General features: G+C 40.8%; 1 protein-coding gene and 1 pseudogene across 4 annotated transcripts in view; both read left to right on the top strand.

Moving 5' to 3' along the window:
* Positions 1 to 25,515, top strand: part of LOC309373494 (protocadherin alpha-C2-like) — a 181,751-nt gene that overhangs the window by 41,097 nt on the left and 115,139 nt on the right. The window contains exon 1 of one of the 3 annotated variants that reach the window (XM_081917750.1): positions 17,112 to 19,544. The exons of the other annotated variants lie outside the window; for them this stretch is intronic. Within the exon in view, the coding sequence (XP_081773876.1) occupies positions 17,169 to 19,544 (2,376 nt within the window). The 5' untranslated portion in view covers positions 17,112 to 17,168. Of the gene's footprint in view, positions 1 to 17,111; positions 19,545 to 25,515 lie in introns of those variants that run through there. 3 annotated transcript variants of the gene reach the window in all.
* LOC309373516 (protocadherin alpha-5 pseudogene) lies at positions 8,041 to 10,620 on the top strand (annotated as a pseudogene). The gene has a single exon. The product of its transcript is annotated as a protocadherin alpha-5 pseudogene (transcript).

The following is a 25,515-nucleotide window of genomic DNA, read 5'->3' as shown; positions in this document are numbered from 1 at the left end:
AACAACCTTCTGCTTGCTTTGTGTTCTGTCACTTCTACTGCCAAAGATAATTGTTCGATGCTTCACTTCCCAATTGTTGATAATCAGTGTGCCTTCTTTCTGAGTAAATAAGTTTACAACTGAGATATCATAGATAGCTTTATGAAAATAAACATAGGGCTTCTTCTAGGCATCCATTTTAGCATGTTGCTGTTCAGAAACCAGTTGTCTATGTGGTGCTAGGAGAACCAGGCACTGAAGTCACAAGTTCAGCAGCCCCTTGTAAATGCTTCAGATCTGCAGATCATTGGATGTGCTGTTTCTGTAGCTTGGGAGCTTAACCATCAGCCAGCCTTGTAGTTCCTTCTGACCCCTCCCTCTGCAGAAAGCGCCTGGAACCAGGATATGCCATCAACTGCCAGAGTCTCAAAGATTATTCTAAAACACACCACAACATATCCTTAGAATAATAGTATGTTTGTGTATGTTTTAATTGGAAACCACATTTGGAGCCAACATAGGCAGAAAAATTGAGTGAAAATGTAAAATAAGAATACCGTACATTTAGGATAGTACAGTATCTAAATAAATCGTTCTCAGAATAGATCCATCAAAATCACAACTAACAATATATTTCAGTGGGTTTCTTCTGTGCAAGACTTAGTTGGATATCATTATTAATCTGTACAGATAGGCAGGAAAAACAAAATATACTGGGTGGAATTCAATGTTGCACTATTCCAATCGTTCTCACAAGCATTCCAGCTTACCAAATGAATCAATAGCCCTCTACTCCCACTGGCCTGCTGTTCTGGGAGTTCTCCTACCCCTTATAAGTGAATTTTTGGAGGGGGGGAAGGAAGGGAAACCGTACAAGTGGAAAGCCTTGCACAGGGCTTCCACTGATGTGGATGGTTAGGTGAATCCTTGGCAGTGTATCTCAGATAATGGAGCAAACAGCAATCCTTTAATAAATTGCCAAAAATATGGAAGTAGCAATGAAAAGATCAGCCCAATCACCCCAAAAGGGCTACTGTGATAGGAAGTTACACACACCGTAAGCAGACTGTCTTTCAGGCAAGCTAATCTCTACTGAACCAGTACTGAATGACAAGGATTGTAAAAAAAGTAGCTATATGCTTGCAGATTTGAAAAGGATTTTGAGTGAGTAGAGTGGATTGATATATCTGTCTATCCATCTACAGAACTTTTAATGATGGAATCTGCTTTTGAATTATGTAGTAACTTTTTAAAATTTTATTGTATCTAAAAGAGCATATAAGACTTATAAGTACAATTAAGTATATAACATAAACAATTACCACTAAATTATATAAAAATAAAGAAAGCAAAGAATATACACATGACATAAGTAATATCATACTACAATGATGGAAATAAATCATAAGGGTATATATTATCTTCATATTTATATTTCCAAATATAATAAAAATTGACATTGTTCTATAACTCTATAACTCTGTATATTTGCTCAGTTCCCTCTCTCCTATAATGCAGGTTTTTTTAAAATAATGCAACAATGTTCCAAATTATTTCAGACTTGTCTAGAATTGGTAGTACTGTGTTCTTCTTCCAGACTTTAGCAATAACTAACTTTACAGCTACCAGCAATTTTATTATTGTTTCAAAATCTGCCACTGGTACAGTACCCTCCAAATAATTCAATAACCGTATTTAGAAATCATTTGGTAAGAAATATCCAGTTATTTCTGAGTCCAATTTCTGAGTATCAGCGGGTGGTGCTGTGGGTTAAACCACAGAGCCTAGGGTTTGCCAATCAGAAGGTCAGCGGTTCGAATCCCCACGACAGGGTGAGCTCCCGTTGCTTGGTCCCAGCTCCTGCCAACCTAGCAATTCGAAAGCACGTCAAAGTGCAAGTAGATAAATAGGTACTGCTCCGGCGGGAAGGTAAAAGGCGTTTCCGTGCGCTGCTCTGGTTTGCCAGAAGCGGCTTAGTCATGCTGGCCACATGACCTGGAAGCTGTATGCCGGCTCCCTCGGCCAATAAAGCGAGATGAGCTCCACAACCCCAGAGTCGGCCATGACTGGACCTAATGGTCAGGGGTCCCTTTACCTTTAATAATTCTGAATTACTGAGCAAAATGTATATAAACCACCTGCAAGATGATTGCTAAATCTCCAACATTAATCTTATGTGGTTGGGTATATCTTAGTACAGAACTTTCCAAACTGTGTGTCATGACACATTAGTGTGCTGGCTGCACTGTGCAGGTGTGTCACGTGAACACTCCTTGCTCTCCTTCCGGGGCTGGAAAGGGGTTAGTTTAACTTCTGGTTTGCTAGTAAAACTGAATTACTGTGTCACAAAATGATGCATGTCTAAAAAGTGTGTCACCAACATGAAAAGTTTGGAAAGCTCTGTCTTAGTGAGTCTACATTGAGTTAAATACCACTGATATTGGATCTTGTAAAAGTTTTCCTTAAATCCATAGATATAATTGAAAGAGAAATATCTACCCAAATCCAAGATTAACTCTTTTAAGTCTCTGGCCCATTTCTTTATGAACGTTCCAGTTTTATTCTAAAGTTTTGTAATTATGGAATGCATATTAGCAGTTCACAGTTTGATATTACAGTAGTTAGAATTTCAAATTCAGTTTCCTCCCTTGAGACACAATGTTTTCTTAGTAAACATAGAAATGCTTCTTTTATTAGAAAATGCTAATATAATTGTGGCTGAAGACCACCCATAATTTTAATAACTTTTGTGTATCATTTAATTTCTTGCCTGGATATGTTCTTAACACTATCCTCTTCTGTTTGATACCATAATGTCAAATCCCCTATCATCCTTTGTGTATGTGATAGAAATATGTTATGAAATAATGTGATAAAGCTGGGAAGATTTTCTTACTTAATTTATACCAACTTATTAGAGCACTGTGAACACGGTACCTTACTAGCAAACATTTCCCAATTCTTCTGGAACCATAGCATTGTCTTTGATTGACTCTTTAAAATAGTTTTCTGGTGGTGTGATCAGATACCACTCCATGATAGATGTTAGATTTGCAGCATAAGAAGTTTTGTATATTTGGAACTCCCATACTCCCCTGTTCAGTTTGTTTTACTGCAACAAGTGGATCCCCGCCATGCAACCCCAAATGGATCAATGCCATATTCGCAAAATATGGACTTGTAATGGAATACTCAAAAAGAAATAAATAAATAAATAAATAAATAAATAAATAAATAAATAGAAAATAGATACCATATTTTTCGCTCTATAAGACGCACCAGACCATAAGACGCACCTAGTTTTTGGAGGAGGAAAACAAGGGAAAAAATATTCTGAATCCCAGAAGCTTCTGGGATAGCTGCGCAGCCTGCATTCGCTCCATAAGACGCACACACATTTCCCCTTACTTTTTAGGAGGGAAAAAGTGAGTCTTATAGAGCAAAAAATACGGTATTTTAGAAATTGCAATACAACCCATCCAGGAAACTGGATCCAAGATCTTAATGCTGATTCCATCTCCTGGTGCAATTTTTCATAATTGATTTTAATTAATTGTGACAAATTATGAAGAATCATTTAACAGGTTTAGATTACCAAGTTATATACACAGTTCCTGTTCATTCTTTTTTCAACTCTTTATCTGAAGCTAAACCTATCTATTCAGATTTTCTAGAGTTTATATATTGATATTTTCTATCTCATATCTTTTTAGATGTCTATAAGAAGTATTAAGGATGCACTAATGTTTAAAAGATGCCATCCATTATGAGCAAGATTTTTTTTTGTATGAATAACCCCCTATCACATTTAATACATTTCAAATTCTTCTCTAATTGCTATAATTGCTCTAACTTAATAATTGCTCACATTTAATGTAATTGCTCTAATTGTTTGATAGCTAAAACAAAAAATAGAGGTAAAAATGGGCATCCTTGCCTATTTATTCTGCACAGTGAAAAAAGATCTAAGAGACAGCCAGTCATCTGTACCTGTGCTATTGGTGTTGGATATAAAAGTTGGATCTAGGACCCGAAATTTAAACCCAGTTTGAAATAGTTCATAACCTCTATCAGATATTTCCACTCCACTCTATCAAAAGCCTTTTTGGCATCTAAAAATAACAGTACAGATGTTAGTTTTTTATCTCATTGTCATATTAATAATGAAAAGGTTATTTTCATATTAGTTTATGTACTTCACAATGATAGATATTACTTTTTCTGCAATATTACAGAACTAGATTTTCACACCTTGGTTTAACAATGAAATAGATCTATAAGATTCCTGGTTTGCTGGGTATTCATTAGGTTTAGATATCATGGTGATTTTGCCACATCCCACGAGCCTGGCAATTTCTTTTACCGTATTGATTTATTGAACCACAAGAGTGGTTGTTCTAGGTCTTCAAGAGATTTTATAACATCCATCTGGTAAACCCACCTGGGCTGGGAGGTTTGTCATTTAAATATTAATTATCATCAGTCTTACCTATGATAAAGAAAAGGGAGCCTCTAGTTTTCTCTGGATATCATTAGATATTTTTGGTATATTTAAATTTCTTTAAAATTATTAATGCTTCACTAATTCAAGTTACCTGCCATAATTATGTATCCATTATAAAATCTATCTAATTGAATCTATTTTTAAAATTGAATATCCCTTGTGAGTTATGTGGACCATACATAAATACTAACATGTTCTTTCCCCATCATCTCTCAATATTTCTTCTTTAACCCATTTTAAACTAATACCACTACAGTGGTACCTCGAGTTACATATGCTTCAGGTTACAGACTCTGCTAACCCAGAAATATTACCTCGGGTTAAGAACTTTGCTTTAGGATGAGAACAGAAATTGTGCTCTGGTGGCGCAGCAGCAGCATCAGCAGCAGCAGGAGGCCCCATTAGCTAAAGTGGTGCTTCAGATTAAGAACAGTTTCAGGTTAAGAACGGACCTCCAGAATGAATTAAGTACTTAACCCGAGGTACCTCTGTAATTCTGAAACAGTGAAGACTTGTCCTATTCTAATTTCATTCAGATATTTCCCCTGCTTTTATCTGTATTTCTTACAGAAATATAAAACCTGCATTTTCTGAAGACAATTTTCTTGTAAATTTCCAGCATTTCAGTGAATAGTTCAGCACCTTCACAATCAATGAGAGAGTTCTTACTGGATTTGCTTTATGGTCACTAACAAGGAGAAAAAAGTGAACCTTATTCTCACTAATTAATTTTTAATCTCACTAATTAATTATTCATAAATTAATTTTTATTCTGATTTTGTTGTATTCATTTCTGTGGCCATTATCTAACATTATCTGGCATGGAAATTTTCTCTATATATGCTTTCAGCTGTAAAGCTTCCTTCCCTGTCTTAATCTTAGCCTCTTTTAAAAACCAACAAACAAAATAATTAACTTAAAAGGGGACAGAGCGAGCAAGTGAGAGAGCGGGCCATTGATGTACAGTGGTACCTTAGGTTAAGAACTTACCGTATTTTTTGCACCATAACACTCACTTTTTCCCTCCTAAAAAGTAAGGGGAAATGTCTGTGCGTGTTATGGAGGGAATGCCTACGGGTGGCATGCCTACAGATTTTCCTCCTCTAAAAACTATGTGCGTGTTATGGTCGGGTGCGTGTTATAGAGCGAAAAATACGGTAATATGTTCTGAAGGTCTGTTCTTAACCTGAAACTGTTCTTAACCTGAGGTACCACTTTAGCTAATGGGGCCTCCCGCTGCCGCCGCGCCACCAAAGCACGATTTCTGTTCTTATCCTGAAACAAAGTTCTTAGCTTGAGGTACTATTTCTGGGTTAGCGGAGTATGTAACCAGAAGCATCTGTAACCTAAAGTGTCCGTAACCCGAGGTATCACTGTAAGAAACTTAAATTCCTTTTCCTTCAAAGTATCAGGATGAATAATTAAATTGACCAAGATGACTTTAGCATAAGTTGCTTTTCTTAAATTGCTATGGCCAGTCTCGATTTTACTTTCTCCTCTGAAACAACTTCAGTACCAGTTGTACATAATCTATCAAGCTGTATGTAATTTGATAGATGTTCTTCTAAAATGGTGACTATGTCCTCCCTTTCTATGTATTCTGGGAGGCTTCTAAGTTTTTAATTCTTCATGTGTTGTTCCTGGGTTGTTTCCTTAAATCATGTTTACTGACTGTGAGAGCTATATTTTCTGTCTGTTGCTTTCACTTCTCACAATAGTTTAAATTCTGTCTTTGTTGTTTCCATTTTTTCTATTTTCATACTAACGGCTGCAACTCCCTTTTCCATATCAACCACAGCCTTTTCAGTATTGTTCACTTTTCCTACAACATTGTAGGGAATTCCTAATTGTTTTTGAGTACATTGAATGTATGAAAGGTAACTAATATGTAAAATAATATTTAAATACCTTCTAGTGTTATGAGTTGTTAATATTGTTTTGCATTTTTCCATATTTATAGTAATAATTGAAAATATTTTCATCTCCTGCTGAGTCAAATTCTGAGCCTTGAAATTTTACTGTTTACCTCTTTTATATTTAATCAAAATTTACCTTTGGGTGAAAAGAAGATCAATTGAATTACCCAAAGCATAAGAAACTGCAGAATGCTTTCACTTTGTCTCTCATCTGTTTCGCCTCTTTGTAATTCTTAAATTAAAATCGCAACACAAGAGAAATAGTGCTTCTGATCCTTTACAGAGGGTCTTTTAATTACTGTAGCAGGTTTAACTTCTTGTGAGGTAGGTCAGTCATCGAGACAAGTGAAGCAAGAACAACGTCCAGGAAGATGAAAATGCAGCTTGGTTAAAAGTATCTTGGACCACATTTGCCACTACAATAAATGAAACCTATTGGGTTTCATGACTAACTGTTCCCATTGATTTCAGTGCCACTTAGGTGTGTCTAAGGCTGCAGTCCTGTACCCATATACTGGCAGTAAGCCCCACTGAACTTAGTGGGTAGACCCCGACAGTGAAGGCAGGGGTGGGTTTGTCAACCCCGTGTTAGTATCATATAATGCATTTCCACCATCAGAATTCTAGTATTAGGGGAGCTATTATATTTGTGAAACTAACAAAATCCCTAAATGACGGTTCTTAACTTTTTTAAAAACGGCAAATTATTTAGTTAGGACTTAGGTGGAAATTCTCAAATATGCCACCTGATCCTATGCATACTCACTCAGAAATGAGCCCAACTGTGTTAAATGGTGATTGATGCCAGGTAAGTATTTATGGGTGCAATCTCAAGCCCTATGGACTCTTATGTATGCTTACGATTGCAATCTGCTGTTGATTTGAAAAGAACTTGCTAGAAGTAGAAGCACTATCCCACCTTTTTATTGGCTGAACTAGAATTTTTATGCAAACATGAGCAAATGTTGTGTAAAGATTAAGCAGCTGCTTCCCCTCCCATTTCTCTGCTCAAGATTCCAGCATCATCTGCAAGGCCCATCACATTGTTGTGCAATGTCTAGTGTGCATTGTTGTGTCCCTATATAACTCATTCAGTGTCTACTCCTCTCAACTCTTGAGAGTTACAGGCTATTAAGCATGGAGTTGCATGCCAGAGGTTGCTGAAAAGTGTATGATAAGAGAGGGCCACATGCTATTACAGGCACTTTGATCTTGAAAAATACATGACACTTTCCCCCCAATAAAAATAAAAGTATAAGAGCATAATCAAGTGTAGCATCACTTCAATATCAATTGGTGAATGAGCCTTCATGGATCTAACACAACTGGCAGAACTTTCAAGTGTAACCCTTCTTGGAGGAGCCATTCAGATATAAGCTGTTATGATAACTGAGTGTGCAACAGTAATGTTGTAATGTGAACCACCACATTAGAAGTATGAATGGACTTTAATAACTTCAGTTGAAAGTAGAAGTGCATAAAATCTTTGGAGAACAGGTGCTTATCACAAAACGTTTCATAGTTTAGTCACCTGCTTCTCCATTTCTACAATCATTCGCTAGAGGTCACTGTTGCCTAAGAAAATATTTAAGAAGAAAGAACATTCAGAGCTCCTCCCTCCGAGTGACTGAAAACCCTGCCTGTCAGATTCACAATGGGGCTATCAAGCACAGAATGCAAGAGCACCGGCGTCTATTCAAATGACTTCACAAATACCAATTCAGATGGGCTCCTTGGACTCTGCTCTACACTACATTAAAGAAAAGGATTTATAAAAAGAAAGGAAGGAAGGAAGGAAAGAAGGAAGGAAAGAAGGAAGGAAGAAGACAACAATTTGTGGCTATGCTTGCAATGGTTGCCTGGCAGAATGATTCGGTGGCAAAGCAGCTCCTGCAGCTGCTTCTCCTCCACGCAGCCTGGATGTTGGGGAGCGGCCAGCTCCATTATTCTGTGCCGGAGGAATCCCAGCACGGCACCTTTGTGGGCCGCATTGCCCAGGATCTGGGGCTGGAGGTGGAGGAGCTGGTGCCTCGGATGTTCCGGATGATGTCCAAAGGACAGGAGGACTATTTTGAGGTAAATGTGCAGAATGGGATCTTGTTTGTGAATTCCCGGATAGACAGGGAGGAGCTGTGTGCTAAGAATCTTGAATGTGCCGTTCACCTGGAGGTGATTGTGGACAAACCTCTGAGGGTTTTCCATATAGAGGTGGAGATCAGGGACATAAATGACAATGCCCCCATTTTCTCTGCAAGTGAGCAAATTCTGAGCATAGCAGAAATTATAACAGCACCTGGCACCAGATTCCCTTTAGAGGGGGCTTCTGATGCAGATATCGGCAGTAATGCTCTGCTAACCTACAAGCTCAGGCCCAATGACTATTTCATTGTAGAACAGAAAACAGGTGACCAGCACAATAAACCCTTAGCAATTGTTTTAAAGAAGCCATTGGACAGGGAAGAGGCTCCTGTGCACCGTCTTTCACTCACAGCCACTGATGGAGGCAAACCAGAGCTCACAGGCACAGTCCAGCTGGTGATTAATGTGCTAGATGCAAATGACAACCCTCCTGTATTTAACCAATCAGTTTACAAGGTAAAACTATTGGAGAATGCAGCTAATGGAACATTGGTTATTAAGCTGAATGCCACTGATTTAGATGAAGGAATTAATAAGGAGATCTCCTATTCTTTTACTAACCACGTGCCACTAAATTTCCAAAAGATTTTTACCATAAATTCCAATACCGGGGAAATAATGGTAAATGGAAGAATTGATTTTGAAGAAATTAGTGTATATGATCTTCAGATTGTGGCAGAAAATAAAGGTATCCTTCCTTTGTCTGGACATTGCCAAGTGATAATTGAGGTGCTGGATGTGAATGATAATGCCCCAGAGGTGTCAGTCTCATCCCTCTCTGTGCCAGTGCCAGAGGACTCCCCACCAGGGACAGTGGTAGCCTTAATCAGTGTCTCAGACAGGGACTCTGGGGCCAATGGCCAAGTAAGCTGCTCACTGTGGCCTCCTGGGCTTCCCTTCAAACTGGCCTCCACGTTCAAGAACTACTACTCATTAGTAGTGTCTGAACTCCTGGATCGGGAGCAGGTAGCTGAGTATAAGTTGATGGTGATGGCCCAGGACCAAGGTGTTCCACCACTGTCAGCTAGTGGTAGCTTATTAGTTCCAATTAGTGACATAAATGACAATGCACCCACTTTCGCACAAGCCTCCTACACGGTCTTTGTGAAGGAGAACAACCCACCAGGTGCTCACATCTTCACAGTGTCTGCTTCAGACCCAGATGTGGCTGAGAACAGCCTGATCAGCTACTGGATTGATGACAAGCTTTGGCCCCTGACAAGCTACATCTCAGTTCATTCAGAGAGTGGGAAGGTCTATGCCTTGCAACCCTTGGACTATGAGGAGCTGAAGCTGCTGGAGTTCCAAGTGAGGGCCAAGGATGCTGGGCTGCCCTCCCTGTGTGGAAATGTGACTATTCAGGTTTTTGTGGTCGATGAGAATGACAATGCGCCTGCAGTGTCAGGGACAACAGAAGAGAATCCCATTCTCCTAGTGCTTCCTATGGGGTCTGGGCACACAGTGGGCAAGATCCATGCTCTGGATGCTGACTCAGGATACAATGCATGGCTGCGATATGAACTGCATGAGGTGACAAGTGGACCATGGCGTGTGGGCCTGTATAGTGGAGAGATCAGTACTGTACGTGCTGTAGATGAGGCAGAAGTCAGCAGAAGTCAGAGCCTGCTGGTTTTGGTGAAAGATCATGGGAAGCCTCAACTCTCAACCACAGCCACACTGAGTGTGTCACTGGTAACCAGTGCACAGGCCATCAAAACGGATACCCGCCTTTCCAGGACAGGTGAAAACTCAAAGCCTTTGGTGGACAATGTCAATGTCTACCTGATCATTGCCATCTGCTCCGTGTCCAGCTTGTTCCTCCTAGCAGTAATCTTTTACATGGCCTTGCGATGCCGTTGCCAGGAGAAAGAGGCGATGGTGTATGGTCCTGGTACAGCCACACTGGTATGTGCCAGTGAAGTGGGCAGCTGGTCATATTCAAATCGCCACAGCCACATCCTGGCAGGTGTGAGCGGGGAGGCTGGAGCCAAGAGCGACCTCATGGTCTTCAGCCCCAACATTCCTACTTCTGCTGATAATGGGAAGCAGCAGGACCTGCTCTGTGCAACGGTTAGTATCTGACTTGGTTTCTTCTCTTTCTCAGCCATTGTTCAGTTTCCGTAACATTGAATAAGAATATATCCTAGTTATTCAATATTGAATCTGAAATTTTCTTTGTTGAACTTAATTTTGTAAGTGTCCGCATTGAATTGCAAATGTACAGTTTATGAGAAACGTATATTCCCCCCTCTTCAATTCAATTTTACTGGTGTTTTCTTCCTGAGAAATATTTTTATTTGTTTATTGAATATGTATACACTTAAAATAATAAAAGTTACTAAATGGCTAGCATAAGCATAGTAAAAATGCAGTAGCATTCAATAAAATATTCCTAAAAGCTGGTTAAAAATTAAATAAAAACATAACACAACTGTATGTGTCACATAAAACTAAGCAGTGTGCAAAATAACTTTTTTAAAAAATTAAGTCAGAGCCCAGGAAATATTGGACAAATTCAAAAGGAGGAATTTAAAAACAATCACTTCCTCCACCTGAGAGATGCTGTTCAGAGGGTGGGTGCTATCATAGAGAGGGCCATTGTAGCGATCACACAGGGTCCCCAGCCGTTTGATGGTCTATTGACCCTGTGCCACCACTGTGATTGCTTTCTTCGCTGCCACCAACCCGTTTCTCATGGGTAATCACGGAGTCCAGACAGTTGTCAACATTAACAAATAATCAAGTTTATTTATAGGCATGAACAAGCTTATGGTTTCAGTTAATTTTCCTTGGTAGTTTCTTAATCTTAATTCCTTAACTGTCCTATGCGTTCCTAACAACTTCAAACTGATTATTCCAACTATCTATCTGACTCCACCTAACAATTCCTCTCACTCCCTCACAACACAACTCAACCAACCCACAGACTTATTCTCCCTCTTTCTTCTTCAACTCCCAACTCTCAACTGACTTTCACACAACACCCACTCTCACTCTAACGCCTCCTATCAGTTTCTCTCTGGCCAATCACATCACACTCATTTTAACCCTTTCCTTATGACCCACCTAGGAGGCAAACGCCGAAGCCATCTTCTGCATTGTCACCAAGTGACTGCTCACTGGTCAGGAGATCTTAGATTGACTTGGGCTGTACTTGGGGAGGTGGCCTGAAAGGTGACTTTGTTCAAAGTTATTTAGAGCGGTAAATGTCAGCAGAAAAACTTTGAACTTGGCTCAGGAGTTAATAGGCAGCTAGCTGAGATATTTCAGCATTGGTGTTCCACAAAGCACCCAAGCAGCTTCATTTTGAAATAAGTGTGGCTTCCAAATCAGGCACAAGAGTAGCCCCACATGTAGTACAATACAGTTATCTAATAATGATATTAGATGTATGGGCCACTGTAGCAAAGCTATACCAGCTAAGTTGTTAATGGATGATCTGAGGCCAACTGGGCCTCCAGTTATAGTGGTGGATCAAGAACACCTCTAACTATGTACTTGCTGCCTGTGGGGGAGTGAAATCCCATTCATAGGTGGTACGCAACCCAATTCTCAGAGCAATCCATAGGATCTCCATCTTGTCAGGATTCAGTCAGTTTATTAGTCTTCATTCGATCCATAAGTGCATCCAGGGATCTGTTTAGGACACGTACAACTTCCAACTTCAGCTGTCACAGAGTTGAGTCTCATCAGAATACTGGCTCCAAATCTCCTAATGACTATCCCCATTGGTTTCATATAGCTATTAAATAGCATTGGGGAAGAAATTGTGTCCTGTGGGATTCCACAGATCAGCTGCCACGGGGCTGAGGCACAGCCACCCAATATGATTCTGGAACCGACCCCACAAGTAGAAGTGGCATCACCATTAAACAGTGCATTCAGTCCTCAAAACATGGAGGTGGTCCAGGAGGACACTATGGTCCATGGTATCAAAAGCCATGGAGAGATCCAGGAGAATCCACGGAATCCTATTTCTTTGTCCTTTTCCCAAAGGAGGTAATCTGTTAGGGCAACCATGACTGATTCTGTCCCCAAATCAAGCCTGGACCCAGACTGGAACGGGCCAAGATAGTTCCATCCAACAGCACCAGAATTCTCAATATGATGCCTTCTTTACAACATTTATTGCCAATGCATTAGTTCCAGAAATTAGTAGCTTACTTCTAAGTAAGAATGCATAGGATTGTAGCAATGATCACAAAAGTGGAAATGCTTCACAGTAAACCACAAACCCAATATTCAATCTACTTCATTATTTTATTTATTTATTTACTTACCATTATTTATTGACTATCCTATATAACAAAGTTCTCAGGGCAGGTCATAGCAATTAAAACATTTAAAATTCAACAACAATAAAAGTAAATATATATATAAATACAGCACAAAAACACAAGTCAGAGGTCAAAACCAGTGCCTTGATTAATGGGAGACTGGGGTTCAGTTCTTTGTATCAGAATTGGATAAGGATCCCACCAAATTTGGAATGTTCTAGAGGACAACAAGCAGGAGTATGAAAAGTCTTGAAAGAAATCATATATAAGTGAGAAGGAAGAAACTGCTTATGTTTGTCATACGTGAAACAAAATTCAATCTCATTTTGTTAGATTGCCTGGACAGATTATGGAATCCATTTCAAATGAAGCTTTCAAGAAACATCCCTGCTTCTGGGCAGGGAACTCGAGGCTATTATGACATTCAGCTATATATAGACAGCTCACATAAAGGGGAGACCTTGCACTTGTGCAAAGTATAGACACGTAGGCTTGTTTGCTCCCCGCCAAAAAAGTTGCCAGTTGCACACAGACTGCATGTACAGTTTTGTAGAGCATGTGCAGACATAACATGGAGTGCTTGGTGATCAGTGGTGTGGCTTGCCACAATGACACTACAATCCTGTTCTCTTCATTCCATATTCATCATACACAGTTTGAAATCTGCATAGCGCTTAGATCAAATTATCTTAGTTGTAGGAAGATTCTTTGCTTTTATTTCTTTATAGTGATTTCTTTCTAAGATTATTTATAGATAGATAGATAGATAGATAGATAGATAGATTCTTTATTGTCATTACACAAGTGCAACATTGCACAAGTGCAACGAAATTGGATGCCATCCCTTAAAAACAACAAAAGCAAAACAACAACAACAACCAAACAAACCACATTCCAGCCACACCCACACCCATCAAACTCCCAGGTCACACTATTGAGTTACAGCATTCAAAAAGGCCACAGCTCTTGGATAGAAACTATTTTTCAGTCTATTTGTCCTTGACTTGATGTTTCTATATCTCCTGCCAGAAGGCAGTAGTGCAAACAGACTGTATCCCGGGTGAGATGAATCCTGCAGGATGTTGTTTGCTTTCCTAAGACAACGGGAACCGTACAGTTCTTCCAAAGATGGGAGAGGATGACCAATAATCCTTTGGGCTGTGGTTATGACCTTCTGGAGCACCTTCCTCTCCCTAGCTGTACAACTGGAGAACCAAGCACAAATACAGTATGTGAGAATGCTCTCTATGGAGCCTCGGTAGAAGGACACCAGCAGTCTCTCACTCAGATTGTTCTTCTTTAAAAGTCTGAGGAAATAAATTCTCTGCTGGGCCTTCTTCACCAGAGCAGTGGTATTTGCGCTCCAAGTCATGCCCTGATCGATAGTCACTCCCAAAAACCTTTATACCAACATTGTTTAAATGCCTGTGGAATGAATAGTTCAACAACAGTTTCAGTTTATTTGGTCTGTAGACCAAAACACATCAGATACAGTCTATTGTATTTACCAAGGTTGCTAGGACAGACATAAAGGTAAAGGAACCCCTGACCATTATGTCCAGTCGTGGCCGACTCTGGGGTTGCGGCGCTCATCTCGCTTTATTGGCCGAGGGAGCCGGAGTACAGCTTCCAGGTCATGTGGCCAGCATGACTAAGCCACTTCTGGCAAACCAGAGCAGCGCACAGAAATGCTGTTTACCTTCCCGCCGGAGTGGTACCTATTTATCTACTTGCACTTTGAGGTGATTTCGAACTGCTAGGTTGGCAGGAGCAGGGACCAGGCAACGGGAGCTCACCCCTTCGCGGGGATTCGAACCACTGACCTTCTGATCGGCAAGTCCTAGGCTCCGTGGTTTAACCCACATCGCCACATAGCAGAGTGAAAAAAGGACAATATACTTGCAAGCAATTTGGAACAACACAAAGCATTTTGACTTGAATCTTGGGTTTCTTTTAATAACTGTGACTTGGTTTGATGGCTACAGCAAGGAACTTGGCGATACTTCCTGTGACCATAGGGTTGGAATCTGCCATTAAAACTGAAACATGGAATTCACCTGAGTTCCCCAAGTGTAGAGAAAGTACCTGAAGATAAACAGATATTTATTCTGTGAACCGCACTGAGATCTGATGATGAAGGGTGGTATATAAAACAAGCAAACAAACCAACAAACCCTATGAACATTATAATATAACAGAACATTGGCTACTATTTCATCTGAGCTGCTTTCACAAGGGCAAGATTGCCAAGGCAGCCTTGTGAATTCACCTTCCATAACTGCTGATGGCAAAGCATTGAACTAGCCATTGTTTAGTTAATGTTGCTATATGCCTAGCAGGCTGATAATCACCACTATGTGGTAGACCAAGGTAGAGAGCAGTGGTGAGCCAACCCCATTTGGTAGAGTTGATAAACAAAGACCCAGAAGTGGTGCAGCCAGTTTTTTCTACCCCAAGTGGCAGAAGATGATGTAGAAAATAGTGAGAGCTGTTAACTTAGTCGTTAACAAATTTCAGCCAAGAGCAAGCATAATCTTCAAGCAAAGCCAGAGACAGGTAGCCCACATCTGTTGAGGATAACTGCACATGAAGCCAGTAACCAATGGCAAGGGACAATGCTATTTTCCCCCTAAGTCTACTTACTCTTCTGGTATGGAGGCATTGCGGGCTGGTGATGTCTCCTTTCACTGGGATCCTGATGTGAGGGTGATCTGGCTGCAACATCTGTCACCCCATTGATCACCAGGGTTGATTTGGCTGGCTAGGTGGGTGTCCCCTTCCTCCCTTACCGCTCCTGAAGCTGCACGCTCGGCGGAAGAGGACAACAATCCCAGATAGAAGGAGTGTACCGTTCTTCGGTCAAGGGTATATGATAGCTGCACTCCCCTGCTAGAACCTCCACACAAGCTCAAGGTCCATTTCACTGGGATCCAACAGGGCTCAGGCTGCTGGGGACAGCCCTGATGAGCGACTCGGATTTCAGATCCAAGCTTGTCTGCAAAATTGGCCAATGGCAGGCAGACTTGAAGGCAAGGTCCTCCTTGGGGGCAGGCCTGATGGAGCACGTAGAGTTCGCTCCACTCCCAGGATATTTAAGGAGGCCTGCCCCAGTCCCACCACCTGGGTTTGCGTTAATGCACAATATCTCCATTGTTCAACTGCCTCTGTGAATGAATGTGGTCAAGAATTGGTTCTGTGAAGTGATTTATTTTTTGTGAAAGACAATTTAATGTGACTTCTAGACAATTGTATACAAGTAATCTCTGATGTTTTCCTAGTAAAAACAACCACATCTCCATGTGGTAAGGTTTTCTACTGCATATTTGTTTTATCACCTGTATTAAAGAAAGAGGGTAATAATTCCCTCTCCCCCCCCCCCCCCGTAGCAAATTCCAATGTGTGTTGGGAGACTTATCACATCACCACAGTTTTGGGTCTGTTTTAGTATTTGTGACAGGTGACATGATGTAAGAATACTTTCTCCCTAAACTATAGTGTCTCTTGACTAGAGTTGTCTCCCAAGGAACAGCTTCCCTTCCCTACTTTTTCCTCTATGACTTCTAAATCTGAAATTTAAGATTTTAAATCCAAATCTGAGAGGGTTTTCAGTTGGGGGAACTTTTATAAAATAACAAAACATGCATGGATAATCTAAATTAAGAGGAAGAGCTGGCTTCAAAGTTTTAATAGCACAGTATCAGAGGACTCCAAAGGTTTAAAAGCAAGGCAAGCTTGTTTAAAAAACTTGAACTTGCTCCTGAAAATGAAAGCAACTCTACTATTGAGCTGAAGCACAGCCTCTTTAGGTAGGAATGGAACCACTATAAAACTGTGCCTCCTATACCTAAGCTAGCAATGTCCATTACTTTAAATGGGTCTACTCTGAGTAGGGCCAGCACTGTAAAATAGAAACGGTACAAAGAGCTGTATGGGTAATAGTTACTCTTCTGAAGGAATAAGCCATTATATATTTTAAAATTTCCATACTTACTGGAAGACCTTTCTGTTCTTATTTTAAGAAGCCTAGTTTACCTGGAGTTCCAAAATTACTATTTTAAAAAATAAACTAAACATTATGTGGCAGAAGAATACATTTATACTACTAGTCAGAAGAAATACTATGCAACCAAAAACATTTCAACACAAGGGGGAGCCATTGACTAACAAGACCATTTCTGAAAGGACACGCTCCTCCCTCTGACTAGATAAAAAAATCTGCCTCTTCCTACATTGGAAAACCTTCGATCCTCAATGTAAAAGGACCGGCATTGACTCCTTTCTATCCAGGTCAGTCAACATTTGCTCAGTTATAGCCAGGTAATTTATAACAGATCATCAGTACTTGCATTTGCTATGCCTTTTCTGCAAAGAGATTTCCATGTGACAGTGAAGCTGCTGCAGCTGATTGTGTTCCACAAAGCCTGGTTGATGGGGAGCGGCCAGCTCCATTATTCTGTGCCTGAGGAATCCCAGCATGGCACCTTTGTGGGCCGCATCACTCAGGATCTGGGGCTGGAGGTGGGAGAGCTCATGCCTCGGATGTTCCGGATGGTTTCCAAAGACCACAAGGATTATTTAGAGGTAAATGTGCAAAATGGGATCTTGTTTGTTAGTTCCCGGATAGACAGGGAGGAGCTTTGCAGCAAGAATCCTGTGTGTACCATTCACTTGGAGGTGATCCTGGATAAACCCCTGCGGGTTTTTCATGTGGAAGTGGAGATCAGGGATATAAATGACAATGCTCCTGTTTTCTCGGAGGGCGAGGAGATTTTGAGTGTCGCAGAGTCAACACTGCCAGGTGCTCATTTCCCTCTAGAGGGAGCCTCAGATGCAGATGTTGGTGCTAATGCTCAACTGAAGTACAAGCTCAACTCCACAGAATATTTTGTTGTTGAAGAGAAAATCAACGACAGGCACAGTAAATCATTAGTGCTTGTGTTAAAGAAACCTGTGGACAGAGAAAAAATCCCTGTGCACCGTTTAGTGCTAACAGCTACAGATGGGGGTCAACCAGAACTCACAAGCACAGTTCATCTTGAGATCACTGTGATTGATGCAAATGACAATGCACCTGTATTTAATCAATCTGTTTATAAGGTGAAACTGTTAGAAAATGTGGCAGATGGAACATTGGTTATTCATCTCAATGCAACTGACTTAGATGAAGGAAGTAACAAGGAAATCACCTACTATTTTAGTAAGCATGTTTCTCCCAATGTAAAAAAGACATTCAGTATAGATTCAGTTACAGGTGAGATTAGGGTAAAAGGAAAAGTGGATTACGAAGATATCAATCTGTATGATATTGAAATTGAGGCGAAAGACAAAGGAACCCCTCCTCTCTCAGGGCACTGTAATGTCATCATAGAAATAATGGACGTAAATGACAACATCCCGGAAGTATCAGTGACATCGCTATCAGTACCTGTGTCAGAGGACTCCCCACTGGAGTCAGTGGTGGCCCTAATCAGTGCCTCAGACAAGGATGCTGGCACCAATGGACAAGTAAACTGCTCTCTGTGGCCTCCTGGGCTCCCCTTCAAGCTGGTATCCACTTTCAAGAATTACTACTCACTGGTGCTAAATGAACCTCTGGATCGAGAAAAGGTTGCAGAATACAAACTAGTTGTAACAGCAAGAGACCAAGGGGACCCACCCTTGTCAGCCAGTAGCACCCTGGTTGTGCCCATCGGTGATGTGAACGACAATGCACCTGCTTTTGCTCAGACTTCCTACACAGTTTTTGTGAAAGAGAACAACCCACCTGGTGCTCACATCTTTACGGTGTCTGCCTCAGATCCAGATATAGCTGAGAATGCTCTGGTCACCTACTGGATAGATGAGAACCTCTGGCCACTGTCAAGCTACATCTCGGTACACTCAGAAAGTGGGAATGTCTATGCTTTGCAGCCCTTGGATTATGAGGAACTGAAGCTGCTGGAGTTCAAAGTGAGTGCAAAGGATGCCGGATTGCCCTCCTTGCACAGCAATGTGATGGTGCAGGTCTTTGTGGTGGATGAAAATGATAACGCCCCAACAGTATCTGGGCCAGAAAACACTCCCATCTTGCTGGTGGTCCCTTTGGTTGCTGGACAGATGGTAGGCAAGATCCGTGCCCTGGATGCTGACTCAGGCTACAATGCATGGCTTCACTATGAGCTGCATGAGTCAACTAGCGGTCCTTGGCGGGTGGGCCTATATAGTGGGGAGATCAGCACCACCCGTGTTTTGAATGAGATGGAGGGTGATGCTGGCAGCCAGAATCTGCTGGTAGTGGTGAAGGATCATGGCAAGCCAATGCTGTCAACCACGGCCACCCTGAGTGTCTCACTGGTGGTCAGTGCTCAGGCCATCCACACAGATGGCTACCATTCTAGAGCAGGAGGGAGCTCAAAGCCGCTTGAAGAGAACAAAAATGTCTACCTGATCATTGCCATCTGCTCAGTTTCCACATTGTTTCTGCTGGCAATCATTGTGTATATGGCTCTGCGATGCCAGTGTCAACCCAAGGAGCCTGTGATGTATGGCCCTGGCACAGCCACACTGGTTTGTGCCAGCGAAGTGGGCAGCTGGTCCTATTCAAATCGCCACAGCCATATCCTGGCAGCTGCAACTGGGGAGCCTGGTGCCAAGAATGACCTCATGGTTTTTACCCCCAACATCCCTGCCTTTATGGAGAATGGAGAGCTTGGGACTGGGAAGGATATGACTCCAACCTCATCTGGACAGGTAAGTCTCAGGAGATGGCTTTCCTTCTTTAATTTTTCTATATTGTTTTACTAAGTTAGCAACTACACACAAAACAAATATCCAGCTGGAGACTTACTGTAGAGAAGGATAACATGGCCAGTTGTTTAAAAATTGCTGAAGGTTCAGGAGAATCATGAGTTGCACTTCTATCGTCCCTTTGCTGGTAAAGGTGGTCTGTCAGAATGACCAAGACAGTTTCAACTGAAATTGCCTGCTTGCATCAGACCTTAGATTCATATAGGTCAATATTATGTTTCTAGCAGCAGCTAAGCAACTAAATCTGGCAAGCTTACAGACAGGGCACAAAGGAGACCTACTGACCTATTTGTCTCTATCACAGAGATATACTGCTCTTTAACATGGAGTCTTCATTTAGATATCAAGCTTAATAGTTATGATAGATCTATCTCTTTTGAACTTGTCTAATCCTACTTCTAAAAGCTACCTAAGTGAACGTCATATTTAAATATCTGCTTTGTTGGGGAAAAAAAAGAGTTCCTGCCAATTGATTTTACTGGGTAATTGGAGAATGGGGGGAAGGGGAACCTCTCAACTTTCTTTATAGCATAATAAATTATGACAGCATTTAACTATCTTTTTTAATCAACTAAAAATCCTCAAATATGTAGCCTGGCTTGGGGTGCAGGGAGAAGATTGTTAAGAGTGCAATTCTAATCCTCAATCCATACCATTGGAGCAGTTAGGATGAGGTGCTGCATCCAAGACAGCAGGAAGTTGGCCGATAAACCCTGAAGCAGGGTATTTCAGGGTTGAGATAAGGTATCTGAAGCTTCAGATCTGATGGATCGAAAGCCTTGCCGAGCCCTTGAGGGGCCCAGTCTTCAGGCCCTCCAGCAGCACCAGCCTGGATTTTGTGCAGCAGAAACTGAAACAAGACCATCCCCTACCTTCTCTCCTGGCCAGCGCCAGCTGGCAGGACTTCAGGTGTGGCAGTGGGTCTTCAGTTGCACTGCTCCCTGGTATGGTTTCAATTGCTCTGTAAGGCAAGGGATCCAATGCTGAGTGCAATGGCCAGGCTGGTTCATGTGACAGGGGATGGTCCCTCTAATATTCTGGTACCAAACTATCTAGGGCTTCAAAGAAAATAACTAACACTTTTAATTGTGCACAGAAACTAGCTGGGAACCAATACAGATAGTATAAAACTGGAGAAATGTGGTCTGAGAAGGAAATTTCAAATAGGGCTCTGACTGCTGTGTTTTGCCTTGTACACATACACATACTTTGGTAGAAAAACGGTGTGAATCTAATACTTTTTTCAGAATTTTAATATTTGCCTTTTTGGTGAAATAATAGTTACGCTGCATAAACAATTATTTGTGCTGCACAATCCATGATGAGATCTGAATTATATTTCTCAGACAAGAAGTGAATTGCCTGTGTGATAGTGAAATGCACCATAAATTCATGTTGTTTTTCATTTACTTTGTGAGTGCTTGGTAGTTTGAGGGTTTAGGGAAGCCTTTAGAGAGCTAATGAGGAGGCCTGGACAGGTGCTACAATTGGACTGGCATTTTGGTGGTGATGGTTAGCTGTTAGCTGTTCTTGGTTCACCTGCCTTTAGGAAGGTAAGCTCATAGTTTAAGAATTACACACTTTTTTAAAAAAAAAAATCAGAATAAAAGAGGGTGAATCTTTCAGCTCTGAGATGGTGATGGAAACAGGATGCAGGGAAGGTTGTTGAATGAAATTCTGTGGAGTCTTGTCGCTCTGAAGTCTCAGTTTGTAAATATTGATATTCCACTTTCAGGAAAAGGGCATATCATAAGATTTCCGGCGCTGGGAAAGCCCATATCAGAAGGAGATAAATATAAATAACTACAGCACAAGGCAGATGCACCTTGGCAGAGAGTATTTTATCTGTGTGGTGCCTTTTCAACCATTGTTCCTTGATAATTGCGTTGTTGAAAGTCTGTTTATTTTAAATTAACACAAGTAGTTCACAAAATGGAAAAGTATTATGTCAACATTCTAATAATGATTAATTATATAAAAATAATAAGTGGGTAATGTTCTGTGTGGTACAATTAAAGGTGGATGCTGGGTCTCAAATGGTTGATGATGATTGGTTTAAGCAAATTGTCTGTAGCTGGTAAATGGTTCAGTTCTGCATTATTATTGTCTGAAATTAAGAATCAAATTTTCTGCCAGGCCATGCTTGTCATGCCTCCAGTGCAACATAGATGTTCTCTCTCTGTCTCTCTCTCTCTTCATAAATATCATTGAAATAATCATGGCAGGTGTTCTCTTAAGTCAGCCATAAAGCATTATTTATTACATCAAAGGAAAATGGATAAAAATCCTGCCATTAGTAAAATATTGTTTATCAATATATCTGATAACAAAGCAGGCTTTTTTCCTAATTAAAAAAGCTTTCAGAGAAAATGAAAGCTATGGGTTGCATCTAATGCTCCACACACATAGTTCTGTTGGTGCAACAGGACCTGCATTTCCTCTCCTCCCTCCTATGAACCCTCAAAATTTGGAGAGTCCTCCAACTCTCCAGAACTGATTTTGAGGGTGTGGTGGTGGTGGAGGGGACAGGAGTGAAAGAGAAGCTCTGTTCACCCAGAAGTCTGTTCCACCTCTGCACTGAATACAATCATATGCAATTGGATTAGATTACCAAACAATTTTATAGTGAGAGCTTGGATATTTCTAGATACGAAAAGGCTTTTGACTGATTTGGATGTGATATTTAAAAGATTGCATTGGAGAGCTTCTGTAGCAATGAATAACTTTGTAAATATGAGTGGCGTTTTGGAGCTCTGTTGATAGGGCAAGGGATACAGATCATTTTTTTAACACCACTACCTTCTCCATTCACCCAAATTTACCCCCCCTGTGTTTCCAAATGCAGCTACCAACTCTTAATCTTTGCATTTCAATCTCTTTTTTTTTAAGTGTACCAGAAATATATTATCCACCTAAAGTGCAATTTGAAACATATTCTCTAATAATCCAATCCCATGGCTAACTTAAGCTGTACCTGTGATTGGGAAGAGCTCTATACAAAAATTAAATAGGAAAGATGAAAGAAAACAATCTTGTCTTACTCTTCATTCAGGAAATACAGTTTTCGTTGCTGTCTGTCAACAATTATTTTTTCACTGCATAGTGAATCAACTCAATCGATGTTCACATAGTGAGGCAAAGGCCTAATTCTTTTCTTACTTTGTACATTACAACATTTCCCACACTGTCAAATGTCATTTCAGCACTGAGAAAATTCAATAAAATAGATGTTTTGGATATTTGTGATAAATGAATTATATTAACCATAGCTGGGCTATAGACGGCAGTTTCAGGACAGCCAAGAACTAGGACCAAGGAGCACTCAGGATTTGTGGGGGATCAGTAGGCAGGGTCAGAAAACAAACCGAGAGCCAAGATTAATTCAGGACTGGAAGCCAAGACTGAAGAACAAATTAGAAGGCATGATCATACAGCAATCAGAATCAGAAGGCAAACTAGACTGAAGAACAAGCCAAGAGTCAGGACCAAAGAGGAAGACAAGAAACGCAAGGTGTCCTAGATGTATTTTGGAAAGTGATTTGTCTGTTTGTCCATTTGTTCTCAAAGAGTTGGATGCCTCTCAAGATATCATTGTCAAACTTGGCATGAGGGCTCCCAAGGTGGGACAGTGGACTTCATTGATGTTTGAACACCGTGCACCACTTTGAATCAAGATGGCTGACCAAAGTGTCACTTTGGTGCGACTTCACACGTTTTTTTGGCATGGGTTCAGCTGTCTTTTGAGTTGTCACTAAACTTGAGGGTTCCCAAGGTGGAGGCAGTAGTCTCGGACTATATTTGGATGTTGGGCAGCATTTTGAATCAAGATTGTGGCCCAAATTAACCCTATTTAAACACTAGCTTCCTCCCCAAAAAATATTTATTTGGGGCCGGGGAGTTGTTGCCCAGATCAGGTCAGAATCTTGCGTGCACACACACACATCCTCCAAACTCACAGAGTACACTATCTATTTAAAAAATCACTTTTCTTTAAATACCCGGTCAGCACCGGGCACTCCACAGTCGTATCCTATAGTTCAAGCAGACCTTGTTGCAGAAGAAAGACTCAGCTGCAAAAGGGAGTCCTTTATTCTTCTCCTTGCCTAGGAGGAACCATTGGCCAGCCAGGTCAGATGACTGCAGTTATCTTGGTCACCACATGGCACTGTGGAATCCAGTCTTTCACCAACATGAATTCCCATTATAAAGTTTACAGCCTGTTTTCCTGAAATACTTTTTTGATGTGTAAAGATCCAGCCCTAAGCAGTTTCAGCTCATCATTGTCTGGAGGAAACGAGCCTCCAGGCTTTTCAGTTCAGTACTATCAACAGTTTGTTCTCTACAGTGCTCTCAATCCTGGCTCCTTTCTTCTGATTTCATCTCTTTCTTCTGACTTTAATGCCAACTGTATTCCTATTTGCCAGCTTTACTTACATGGATGATGTCACCTCACCCTGGCCACCATCTTGGACAGTGCAGTAGAGTTTTGTTTCTGTTGCCCAATAATATTTAGGCTTCTTTTTCTTCCTGAAGTTTGTATATTTCTTTCCCATTTTAAGTTTGTTTCCTGGGCTGAGTTTTTTACCATCCCACAAGAATAACCTCTAAACTGAGAGCAATAATTTTACATCCAACATTGAAACACAAAATGGCTAAATAGTTTCAATCCTTCACAACATCCATGATCTCAAACTAGACTGTCTATTAAAAAAACTGTTCCAGATCTATTAATACTTTCCCAAAATTTGAATTTCAGCAAAATACTTCTCTTTCAGCGATAAAGAACATGGAAAGAGGGTCAGAAAAGCACACACACCACTATTTGTACATAAAAGGAAAAAATAGCCACCACTCCTTCCAAACCTGAGAATAAGGAAGGGAAAAAGAGGATGAGGCAGTTATGAAGGAAAGCCTGTGTGTTCCTTCCTTATTTATTTTACTTTATTTCATAACATTTATATACTGCTTAATTCTTAGGAAAACCCCAAAGCAGTTTACAAAATAACACACAATTAAACTATGAGTAGAAAACCATAAACTAACTCTTTGAATCATTCAAGACATAAGATAAACAACAAACTAAAAACCGATTAAAGCATATATTCACATTCTACACATCCAGATAGGCTTGTCTAAACAAAATGTATCCCCCCTTCCCCCGCAGAAGAAGTAGATACAAAAATATTAACTTGCGAGACCCAGCATCAGAGGTTGGCGTAGGTTTAAAAAAATTATTATTAAAGCTATGCACTTGATTTTTAACATTATATAAATTTATCCAGTAGAAAATAAAATGGAGGAGGCAACAGCAAACAGACATTGCTGGCACAGTTGGGCATCTGCCAAGGTCATAGACTGGCAAGCACTGTGGAAGCTGTTGTCTGGTGATGGGTTTTCTACCTGCCTCGGAAGAAGCATCCCCAAAAGTGCTGCTTCTCTCTCAGGCATCTAACTTCCAATTGTAACTATGATATTGCTCCAGAGGAACACAGGGAGGAAGCTCAATTCAAGAGGACCTGTCTTGGTCAGGCCAAAGGAACACAACAAAGCCACAATGCTCCCTCTACTGCTGTCATTTGCTTCTCCTGACAGGAGGGGTCATCCGTAACCATATCCACCTGAGATACTGTTTAAGAACAGTAGCTTTGAAAATGAGGGAGTGGAATGTAGTTCCGTTGGTCTGTGGCCTTGGAGGTTGACCCAGCAAGTCTCTTGCCCCCCCAAACTTGGACCACCTCTACAAATAACAGGATTCTGTGGCATGAAGAGTGGTCTAAAAGTGCAAAAAATAATAGTAAGTTTTTGCAATTATGTATGGCAATCTAGAACTTTCAGGATTGCATTCTGTCAGTGCAAAGATTTCACTTTGCACAGCAAAGCATTCTCTCCCCTCTCCTCTCTTGTGCAGCCCATA

Source organism: Podarcis melisellensis (assembly GCF_964234715.1).
Source record: "Podarcis melisellensis genome assembly, chromosome: 7".
Lineage (NCBI taxonomy): Eukaryota > Metazoa > Chordata > Lepidosauria > Squamata > Lacertidae > Podarcis > Podarcis melisellensis.
The sequence above is the reverse complement of the archived record's forward strand: the minus strand, read 5'-3'. Positions and strand labels throughout refer to the sequence as shown.